Source organism: Cydia fagiglandana, chromosome 19 (assembly GCF_963556715.1).
Source record: "Cydia fagiglandana chromosome 19, ilCydFagi1.1, whole genome shotgun sequence".
Lineage (NCBI taxonomy): Eukaryota > Metazoa > Arthropoda > Insecta > Lepidoptera > Tortricidae > Cydia > Cydia fagiglandana.
This window is the reverse complement of record NC_085950.1, coordinates 13909265-13921477: the sequence shown is the minus strand read 5'-3', so window position 1 is coordinate 13921477 and position 12213 is coordinate 13909265. Positions and strand designations below refer to the sequence as shown.

Below are 12213 nucleotides of genomic sequence, written 5' to 3'. Positions count from 1 at the left end.
TTAATTAAAAGTTCGTAAGAAAATAACGAAGGGGCATAACTATAGTTTTTTTTTTTTTTTTTTTAATCCTTTATTTATTTAGGGACTTTTAATCTTAAGATTACGCCAGTCCCATCGTACCTTAAACTAAATTACAATCATCTACGGCCTGACAGTATACTGACTAATATAATTATACACAAATAAATATATCTCCTTTGCCTCTTCAGAGATTGGTGCAGCCAAAATGCTTTGAAATACGCCTACATCTAACCTATTAAGATTTAGTGACTTCATTAACAATTGTCTATTACCTTCGTTCCGCACACATTCCACCAATACATGTTGGACATCCTCTACAACATTGCAAGCTTCGCAGTTTGGGGATGGCACTTTCTTCATCATAAAAGCGAACTTTTTCAGAGGAATGTGTCCTGAACGAAGTCTTAATCCTATCTTAATTAATTTCCTACTTAACCTAGCATTCATAAACCAAGGAATATGAGGAGGTTCACACTGCATAGTCCTGTACCATATACCTTTTTCTTTACAACGCTCATCAAAGTGTACTTTCCATATCCCACGTATTTTCTTATTGTATGTATGTAATTTTTCTGTAAAGTCTGGAGTAATGTAAACTTCTGATCCAATTGTGCAGGCTTCTTTGGCTAAAATGTCAACCTCCTCATTTCCACTCAATCCTATGTGTGCGGGGATCCATTGAAGTCTCAAAGACATATCAGTAGGTAAAGTGTACAATTTATCAAGCACAGTGTAAGCTATCGCTGTACCTCTGTTTCCAGAGGCGCAGCGAGCTACATGTTGCAAAGCACTTTTACTGTCTGTAAAAATGACGATATTTCTGCATTTTAAACTAATTGCATAAGATATCGCCTCTGAGATCGCAAATAACTCCGCCGACATAATACAAATTTCTGAAATTATGTTGTAACAACTTTTGGTTTTAAACACTGGGTCAAAATATGCGGCTCCTATACTAGTTTCAGTCTTTGATGCATCTGTATAGACTTTGTGCCAATCTCCATATTTTTCACTTAGTTCCAATAAAACATTGTTTCTTATATCGCTAGGATGGTATAATTTCTTTGCACATTGCACTAAATCTAAATTAGTACGAATTACATCTCTGAAACGAATATTAGAAACCCAAGTATCCAGACTGAACATTTTAAGGGGATTTGAGGTAAATATCCTTTCATGCTTTACGTCGGAGTAAACAGTTGCAAGCAATGGTGATTTTTTCCTTAGCCAGTACCTACATCTAGAAGATAATTCAAGTACTTCTAGAAATTCAACAGTTTTATTATTGGTCCATGTTAAACATTTAAGACAATATTTGTAAGCCAAATAAGATCTACGTATATGTAAAGGTACTATAGTTAACTCAGACTCCATTACATGAATCGGAGTAGTTTTTATAAAGCCACCTATTACTCTTAAGGCTTGATTCTGAAGCTTATCTAATTTCGTTACGTGGGAGTTAGCACTACAGTCATACAAAAAACATGCATAGTCCATCCTACTACGAATTAGCGCTATATAAATTCTCCTTAAATGAGAAGGGTGTACACCCCACGTCGGCCCGGACAGAACTTTCAATATATTAACGTATTTGGATATCTTTACAAGAATTTCATTTATATGGCTGCTAAATAGTAATGCTTTATCCAACCAGAAACCTAAGTATTTTATTTTGTCCACTAAACATATTAAGTTATTTCCATGAGTTAGATTAATGGGCAGTATTTTCCGTCTTCTAGTAAATAAACAAGCTTTAGTTTTACTATTCGATATTTCTAATCCTATTTCTTCTAACTTAATTGCTATTTCACTGAGTGACACTTGTACGCTCATTATACTTTCGTTCAAGTTACATGACCTTTTGTATATGACAAAATCATCCGCATATTGAGACAATATTACATTTTGTGTAAACTTAGCTATTTTATGAGTAACAATATTGAATATCAAAGGAGACATAGGGTCACCTTGAGCTAGTCCCTTTCTACACCACCTTTCACAATCTGTCAAACTATCACTTTTAATTTTAAGCTTCCTTCTAGTAAGAAATTTCCACAAGTAATTGCATACTTTAGAACCTACCGACAAATCATCTAATGTAGTTACAACTTTTTCTACCAACACATTATTGTACGCGTTATCTATGTCTAAAAAACAGGCGAGGGTTGGCATTTTCTCAGAAAAACCTATTTGTATGTACGTAACCAAGCGGACTAGGGCATCAATACAAGACTGTCCTCTTCGAAAACCTGTAACAGAACATGAAAATATTTTGTTTTTCTCAACATACCATTCTAATCGTTTAGTTAACATAACGTGGAAGATTTTGCAGATACAGGATAATAAAGATATAGGTCGAAGCTTATTTTCAGCATCGCTATGATTACCTATTTTAGGAATAGGTACCACCTGTATACTTCGCCATTGATTTGGTACAAAAGCATTAATAAATATCAAATTATATAGTTTCAACAAATACATTTTTGCGCACATAGGTAAGTTAAATATCATTGAATACGTTATTTGATCTTCCCCAGGCGAAGTATCTTTCTTTTTAATACAACACATTAATTCATGAATGCTAAACTGTTGGTCTAACTGCACATTTTCGGACCTAATAATGGGCTTACGAGGTGTCACGGAGTCTGGCGCTAGATTGCGCAATAATTCATTTTTCTTATCATCGGACACATTAAACGCGTTGCCTCGGATACCTTTGGCCCAACGCATTTTCTTCCAAACTTCTGATGCTGTGGTAGACTCGCCTAAACTGTCACAAAACTTATGCCAGCTTACAGCTTTCGCCCGTCTAATTTTCTTTTTGCTTTCAATATTAATTTTTTCTAATATATCTAAATTTTGTGGCGTTGGATTGCGACGAAACTCTTTCAGTGCTAACCGTCTTTGTGCAACTATTCTAGATAAATCTGAGCACCAGTAGTCTTTAGGCGTAAATTGTTGCACGGGGAATTTGCATATTTTAATTTTTGGAATATATTTATCTGCAGCTTCATTTATCAGTGTTAAAAAGTCATTATACAATATTTGAATATCTGCGACATCCGGTAATATCGTCGATAAACGCTCTTCAATATACTCTCTATATGCTATCCAATTCGCCTTTCTGTAATTACGCCTCGCGCTAAATACTAACTTACAGTTGAACGTCATAGAATACTTAATTATCAAATGGTCACTTCCTAAATTTTCATTACATATTTTCCAATTGAAATAAATTGCTATATCAGAAGAGACAAACGTAACGTCTGGTGATGACTTTTGTAACACGTTATTTACTAACTTTAATCTAGTATGACTACCATCATTTAATGAGATATATCCATTATGTAATGCCGCATCAGCCAGTTGAATACCTCGCCTGTTATTTTTATAAGACCAGTTTGTATGATGCCCATTTAGATCACCTGCTATTACCGATAATTTGGGAAACTTGGAAAAAATACCATCCCAATCGCCGTGAGTAGTACGTACAGACGACGGACAATATACTGCTAAGACGTTTTCTAGGTATTTACAATTTAGAATTTTGACATGTAGGATTTCAATTCCTGGGTTCACAACATTGTATGAGGTTCGGTACGATTGTATAGACTTATGAATAACGATAGCTACACCCCCATAGGCGTCTGCTCGATCGCAACGGTACACATCATACCCACTAAAGTTCATAACTGAGTCCACATCCAACCAGGTTTCACTTACTATAGCTATATGGATCTTTTCTTGGCTTAATAGTGCTTCAAACTGTACAAGTTTAGGTCGTATACTTTGTGAATTCCATTGTATAATATTTAAAGTCAGCTCTTTACCCATTACCAAAACTAGAAATTATACTACTCAAAAAATTTTCGCTACTTACGATCTTAAATACAAATTTAGTTATTGCGTCCATGATTAATTTAATTCCCAGTTTGACTTTTTCTTCCAGAGACGTATCTGATACTAATATATTTTTAGCCTTCTTTAAAAATAAGGCCCATGAGAAAAGATTCTTCTTTTCGTGGATGTTTTCTTGATCACTAGTGGTTTCCCGTCTTGCAGAGCCATCTTCACTTACTACGCCTGTGTCTTGATCCATCCTAACCTTTTGTTGTGTGCCATTCTTCTTCGTACCTTTTACTTTTTTCGGTTTTGGGGTACCAACATGCTTTTGATTTCTTTCTAAGTTACTTTCCTCGTCGCTTCCATCGTGTTCCATTTCTGATTCAGTGTTAGGGCTTTGTGTCGTGACAGTTTTTAGAACACTGTCTCGATAGCTTGTAGGCAAAGTGCTGGACGTGCCTGGTAGCGGGATGTGTTCATTTACTGCATCCGTTTCTGTTAGCACAGAGTGTACAGTCTCCTGGCCTTGTTTTTCACTTAACACTTTCTGTAATGCTATCCGGTACGTACAATTTTCTTCAGCCATAATCACTCGAATCCTTCGTTCTTTCTGGTATGACGGACAACTTTTGTCAAGAGCCATGTGTTTCCCTTTACAATTAATACATACAAAAGTTGTCGTTTCGCAGTTATCGTGAGCGCCTCCACATTTCGGACACGTTTTCTTCTTATTCGGACATACTCTTAGTAGATGCCCGAACTTCCAACATCCTGAGCACTGGGTAACAGGGAAATAATTTAGCTCCACCTTGATTCTATAGCCATATGCTGACACATATGGAGGCAAAGTGGACGACTGAAAACATACTCTGACGGTCTCACTATCAACCCACGCTCCGCGTTCATCGAGCCTTTTTAGCCTCTTAGCAGACAAGATCTTGTGCATACAATCAAAATTATTCTTTATTTCTTCTTCAGTAACATCCAATTCTATACGCCTCAATATTCCATATGTCAAATTTAGCTCAGTTGTTAGTTGACATCTGTATCCTAAGTCATTAATTTTTTTGGAATGCAACAATTTTTCTGCGTCATGTTTGCTATTGAACTTTACTAACACCTTGCACGAGTTTTTATAAGTTATTTTTTGTATGTTTTGTATGCCATCTGATCTCAATAACTTGGCCAAACCAACTTGTTTAGGCAAATCTTCCTTCGACGTGACACACACCTCACAACCCTCACATGTCTGAACAAAAGCCTCGACACGATTTTTCCGCGGTAAATCCGACAAATTATTTATTTGAGTCAAATCCGATAAGTTATTTTGCGATAAACTTCTATTCAGACGCTTTGATCTTCTCCTTCTTTCTACTAAGGTAAAACCTTCTGCATCATTTTCATCCGTGTCATCACTCGTATTTCTAGGTCTCTTTTCAATTCGTGCCATCGATGAGGGTGACGGTTGCGATAAATTATCCACCATACTTTCGTCATTCAAAACCGTATTGTCCTTATTTCCCTTATTCAAAATTCTTGGCCTTATCTCGTTATTTTCCTCTGACGAATCACTAGACACATCATCTTTTTTGTCCCCGAAACTCTTTTCACTCATTGTTCTACAAATAACACTTCATTCACTATAAGTACTTAGGCGTAAACAATAGACGCTCGACCCCGGCCGGCCGGCCGGCGGCGCGATAACAAACAAGTTATAATATAAATGCAATAACAGGTAAGGTGCAGCAATCGACACGTCGTGTTATCACTAGATGCGAAGCCGAACTATAGTTGATATACATCTAATTGTGTCAACATATTTTTAAATAATGTTAATATCCAGACAGGATGAAATGAGCACTTGAGGGCTACGCTATGTTTGCATGAAAAATTTGGCACGGCCGTCCACTTTCATCTTAATAAAACTATGAAATCAAATGGTAAACTATGGATGCGAACATGATGTAGCATAGTGAGTCCCAACACCTTATTTATCATAGAGCAAGAAAGCTTGACATATCATCTAACTTATATTGACAGCGAGGCAGCAGCGTGGAATAAAAACGTGTTTAATTTGTCTAGTTCAGCTTTTCTCATGGCGTGAGCTGTCTAGTGTCAACTCTGGCGCATCATTCATCATAGTTTTGATCGCAGCCCGATTACATTCTGCGAATGAATGGAATTGGAAGATTGCTGTTATTCAGTTGATAGATAAGCAGACAGTCGCTTAGTTGTTAGTTATATTAATATTGCAGTTTTTCTATACTTGAAGGCTTGAAGTTCTATAATAAATTAGTATCAGTTACACATTGTTGTGAAAGCCTTGGAAACATTGGAAGCCTTGAGAAACAAGCATCCCTCGCCATCTAGGCAACTTGCTTACCCTCCAGAGCCAGACCTTTCAAGTCAATTTCTTACAGTTTCAGTTGCGGATGTGAAGAATGCCATTGACTCTTTTTACAATGGGTCTGCGTCAAATATCAAACAAGCACTTCAGCAACTAGTATTAAACTTCCGCGAACTGGCGTGGGCGGTGACGTTGCGTCCTAATGTGATGACGTCACAGGGTGCGGCTCACTTGACACCTGTCATGCCCACTAATAACGCTCTAGGGAGCATACTAAAGTAACTAGACATATAATGAGCATAGCTTACAGCAAATGAAGCTTAATTAATTAGGCATATTAGCGGGCTGTTAGGCTGTTACTTAAGAAATTAACAACACTACTTAATTGAAACTATCGATTCAACTTTAAGCAGTTCTTAGTTTATTTCTAAAAGATACAGTGAAACGGGACGATGATGTAATCTACAGCTAGCCTGATTGATTTATTCTTATGTACCAAATCTGTCAATCTCGAACTAGTCCAAACAGGGTTACTTGGCGTTGTTTATAAAGCAAGCACGTTCTCGCCAGGTGGGCCGCGTCTCCGAGAACCCAGTTTCATGGAGTCAGGTGTCACCCTAATAATGTGAGGTCTCAGGTTTCAGCTAAGTAGAATCATTTAGGTTAAGAATGGTGTTTTCTGTATTTCAGAGCTCAATCCTATCATGTTAGCTCAGAATAGTAATTAATTATTAATTCTTGCAAGATGTCGATTTAGGTAATTTACCTACCAAATATTAATCGGCATAGGTATCTGTAGAATCTGTGGTAGCCCTTATTTTAAAGTGCAAAAGGCAATTAGAAATCTGTTCCAACCACTGCTAAGCCTGGATATTCAAATTATAATTCCATAATTATGCAAAACAATTTACCAATGACAGATAATACAAATTGCCCTCACAGATGCAACTTGCCCGTACTGGGCCAGGTGGCATTGTCACCTGCCCGCGTTTGTTCTCGCTCGCTCAAGCATACACAATCGCATGTCTCCCGAGCTCGCGACGGGTGTCGTTGCTCCTCCAATGAAAGTTAATTGTTGCCACATTCAAATAACTTGCTCATTATGTTTTTAATCAGCAGTTTGAGCTAATTTTATAGCCGATGCGGTCAATTAAGCCGGTTATCAGGTTGATCGGTGAATTAATGATTTATTTGTCGTATACGGTGTTTAGATCAATTATTAAAGGCCAGAGCACACGGGCTGCGAGTGCGTAGACGATCATGTGCGCTAAAATGTATGAGCCGCGCACGTATACGGCACGCAAGCGGTGTGCCGTCTCTCATAAGGATATGTATGTTACAACGCGCACGTGCACACCTACGCACACGCACCCGTTGGGCACAGGCCTTTACTAATAACATTACGTTTAGTATTAGCTGGTTTTATGCAACACTGATTCATAGTTTTAGTTTTTTCATCCCCAGCAGTCATAACCGTTTATTTTCTACATGGACACGAATCAAACGTTTTTCCTTGTCAGTCTAAGATCTGAAGCCGTTCTGTCACTGGAATGCGCGAGAGCCTGTCCCGTTACCTGGACCATCGTTCATCGCTGTGCCATGAATACTAACTAACCGGGAGTGACAAATGCACAAACTAACTGTTATATACCTACCACTGAAAAACACTTATGGTAATTACGTCGTGCAGCGCAGAATAAACATTTTAGTCTGGTATTGTTCAAACTATAAGCCCGTGGAACTTTGTTCAAATTAAGATGGCCTCCCGTTTGTCAACCATATTTAAATTCTTAGTAACATTTACTAATTAACTTTTTCCGTGAGCGCATTACCACAGTATAGGGACAATGGCAGTAAACTATCTTTGGCTCTTTTGGAAAACTCTCGACTTCACGTTTGCTCGAACGTATAAAGAACTGCTCGCAGATATTACGGGTCCTCTTTGTCGGATTCAGATACGGGTTGCCCTTGTAGCATGTATCGTCTCTTTGTTTTTGCGTGCTTTGTATGAACCTTTGTTTGAAGATGTATTACTCTGTAATAAATCTGTTCTGATGGTATCATATGTCGTCTGGCAGCCGCACCAAACTGGGAAGGGAACGGTTTCGCTCGAGCTCCTTTTTCCCCGCGAGCCTGATTTATTGCCGTCATGTAGGGCCGTTTGGGATGTAATGTAATTAATACGATCCTCATTTTCTTTATTAGGGCTTCAGTATTCAAGCGGTATGCAAAGCTTTCAGCATACGCACGATATACAGCGTATGTTAAGGAATATGTATGTTTCCCGGAAGGGTAGGCTAAGATCACGGATTCCTTACCGTTTTTACCAATATACCTAAAAACAAACCCACATAGTTTTTGGTTATTTATTTTAATTACATTTTTTTAATTCTCTGTTCGTCCACTCTTGACCTGACTGACCTGTCGTAATTTCTCCTTTGCTTGTTGAACTGATTTGGTTGAACAATCGTGCAAAAACTATCTTCTATCGTGTGTCTTATGATTTAACTTATTTCTGCAGTGACAACTGTACCGATTACAACCGGTCTTACATCAATAAATTTTCGCTCGATTCGACCACTTTTTTCTCCAATGAGTGCCAGCTAAGCACTGATATCTGCATTACAAGTACTGCAGTCTGCATCGTGGTATAGTATCGATATAAGCTTACGCAAATGCCAACAAAGAAAGATGCCAAATATGAAGATGCCTATCCGACACCAAAATACTTGTGGCTGTTTCTGACGATGTAAGGAGTCCGGTGTTTAGACCAGAATAGAAAATGACTTCCACTAATGTGCGATTTTGATTTATTTTAACATGAGTGGCACCCCTTTACAGTGTCAGTAGTTTTAGGTTTAAATTAGTTTTAATGCAATTTGTATATGGGTACTGCCTGAAATAAAAGCTTTTTATTTTATTATTTATTTATTTTTATATGTACATAACAAAAAATGCATTGTTTTACTTTTACTACACAGTTGTTCTTGATTGATATCAACAAGACGAGCTGATCTAGTTTGAGTACAGTATTGGATTGCAATAATCATTATTTTTATACTGATATTATGTACATTCTATTTAAAAGTTTATTAAAATTCTTAGGCAATTTAAAGAAAAAGTTCAAATAATTATTTGTAACGCAGCGTTTTTGTAGTTCTGATTTTACGATAGTAAATTAGTATTGTGTGAATAAGCTATCTAGAGTCATTCACATTCGTTAGTTTCATTATGCACGAATAAAACGTAACTTGTTAATAAAGATCGTAGTTTCTCATCTTACCGCAACAAGGCGGTGTAAGTGTTAACTAAGCGGCGTAAACTTTAGCGGATAATTAAATTGCGGACTAAGAGTCGGTTTCTTTTATATATTCTTAAGATAAAACTAAAGTTAGTTACTTTTAGTTTATGACAGAATTTAGGAGAAGCCGCATTTCTCTGATTTATGATAAAAAATATAAAAATGTGGAGTTATATATGATAAAAGGGCAGTTAAAATATCAAATTCTTTATACAATTCACCACTTCAACTAAGCTGTTATTAACTTATTAAGCATGGCGTCCAGGCCTAGGATCAGGCTAAGTAAATTTCTATGCCTTACTAAAAGTGACACTTATTAAACTTGTGCCACACGCCGTTCGCGAAAAAAAATCGAATCTCGTGCTCATCGTACCGTGACCAGCACTTTCCCGAGTTCGCCCGCGCGGGACGCTTGCAAATTCGTTCTTCACTCTCATAACCTCGTATCTTGTTATATTATGCAAGGAAAACTCAACTATGCCTCAACAAAATAAGGTTTAACTTTAGTAACATACAACTTAAGCGTACGAGAGCGATAGAGTTGTCGTCGAAATGCGATTGTCGACTGTTTATATTCTTACGATTGTATCATACTCGAATTAATTATTGGAGAAACATCTTTGTTCCAAGTATAATAAAGTTCAAATTGCAATGAGACGTAAGCTACGATACAATGTTTATAAATTATATCAATATCTGTTATAAAACTCGTGTCATCTGACATTCGTGATAGTGATGCGGTCTGTAAGAGTTGATTGATATTTCTTATCGTTATGATGTTTAATTGATTGGCAAATTTAAGCAGCCAAAGTAAGCATAGTGCAGTCGCGAGTGCACGAATTGAACCAAAATATGGAAGAGATTTGTCGGAATGTGGAATTAAAGTAAACTTATTACTTGACATCCCATTGGATTCAGCATGTTCCAAAAGGATAGGTACATCTTTTGTATTCTTTATATCAGTGAAACCAAACTTAGTCTAACGTGACGTAAGATCACTTTTTCTGCTTCAATTAATTACCAGACCATGCATAAAAACAGTGCATACGTTTAACTTAATGTTAATACCTGTCAATCTCCACACGCAGCTGAATGAATTTCACTTGATTGATTTAAATCATTCACGACAGCCGTGAAAATCAATCACCGGTTATTTTTACTTGACCTATGCCAACACTATCACCACGTGTTCAACACTAATAGAATCGGACAGACGTGATTGAAATATGTAAATATGTTGTGTATGAGCTAGTGTGTCTTATCGTTGGTTATTTTATTTATGTCAGTATTTTATCTTTGTGAAGCCGGTGAAACGTGGGATTGTCACTGTATAAATCGTACAAAGGAACATTATAGATAGGCATTGCTATTTTAATTAGGAACTACTAAGCCCTTTTTCCAATCAAAAAAATGTGTCTATGGTTGTGTGCCGATAATGTCCAACGAAGTAAATGCCTTTATATCACGATCGGTTTATTGACCGATCGAAAGCGAAGGTTTCAGTTACAGCTGGGGCAATAATGCTTTCGTTTTTCCGGATGTTCTCGTCTGCAGGCCGCGTTTTTCAACAGATTTTCGTGTTTGGTGAACAGGTTGGGTAGTTGTATAGGTTTTTTTGCCGATTCAGTTTTTGGATGTTTTTTAAATGAGTTCACGATGAGCTCACACTTGTGTATTTATTCGTCTTGTAAATCAGTTGTAAGCCACGTTATCCCTAGCATATAAATGAAACAGGAAACATGTGTTACCAAACAAACATTGAAACACTAGAGTCCTTAAATAGCTAATTAATCAACTTCAAATAGATCGTGAAGCCAAGATCAAAGAATCATCTCAGCATGTTGCGCAGGTCAGTGCCTTGTGGGCGATACGAGTACGTTAACGTTACTGTAGTTTTTGTTCGGCTAAATCGTTTAATTTATGCAGACATTAACCGATTAACTGTCGTGATCCGATTGCTTTGTTTGTGTGGGGGAGATATTTGTGACCCACGAGTACTGACATTCCCTTTGAGCGAGGGATTCTTTGGCGTTACTGTTCATTGTGTTCTATTTGTTTGTCAGACATTAACAGTTAATTAATAGTAACAAAGTGTAAAACTTACTAAGGAAATAAGGAAATAAAAAGGCTTTAATAATTAAATATTATACTAACGTAACCAGTCACTATCTTCAAAATACAAGATTGTGTAGAGCACCTTAGATTGTCGTAAAATTAAATAATAAGTGTCCCTTTTCATTGCTCTTGAAGGAGCTAAATCTATAATTTTCGGTACGTCACTATACCTATTGCTGCTAAAATTCAAAAAAATCCGAAGCACAAATGAAGGTAGGAGGGTAAGGCCCTCGAGCGATGCTCTATTTTTAAAGACGTTCGAAAATGTATCACCTGGGGTAAACCAGGCTTACCGTGTACGCGTAATGTATACCCAACTAATTTATCACCCTCCTTCAGTTTTTTAAACATACTAAAGCCAAAATAATGTAACGAAGTCAGGCTAGCGGCCATGACACCGTAAATCCACATCCTGACGAAACGTGTTCTCTAAATCTTGAGTTCCTTCAAATTATCAACTTTTAAGATCAGAACCTTGGGTTAATTGTTTACGTAGATAAGACCTTCGAGATAAACTAGATTAAACGGCGATTAAAGGGCATCTGGACAAATAAGTGATGTCATTTGTTACATACACAATGTTGGG

General features: G+C 37.1%; 2 protein-coding genes across 2 annotated transcripts in view; one reads left to right on the top strand and one right to left on the bottom strand.

Annotated features, from left to right (window-relative positions):
• LOC134674231 (microtubule-actin cross-linking factor 1) overlaps positions 1-12213 on the top strand; it is a 312488-nt gene that overhangs the window by 18096 nt on the left and 282179 nt on the right. The gene's annotated exons all lie outside the window — the stretch shown is intronic.
• Positions 46-5506, bottom strand: LOC134674096 (uncharacterized). Its single transcript, XM_063532149.1, has one exon. It carries the CDS (start codon positions 5477-5479, stop codon positions 3848-3850), a length of 1632 nt encoding a protein of 543 aa, XP_063388219.1. The 5' UTR covers positions 5480-5506; the 3' UTR covers positions 46-3847.

What these genes read in the sequence shown, in the direction of transcription:
- LOC134674096 (XM_063532149.1), bottom strand. Translation starts at nt 5,479, where the DNA reads ATGAGTGAAAAGAGTTTCGGGGACAAAAAAGATGATGTGTCTAGTGAT.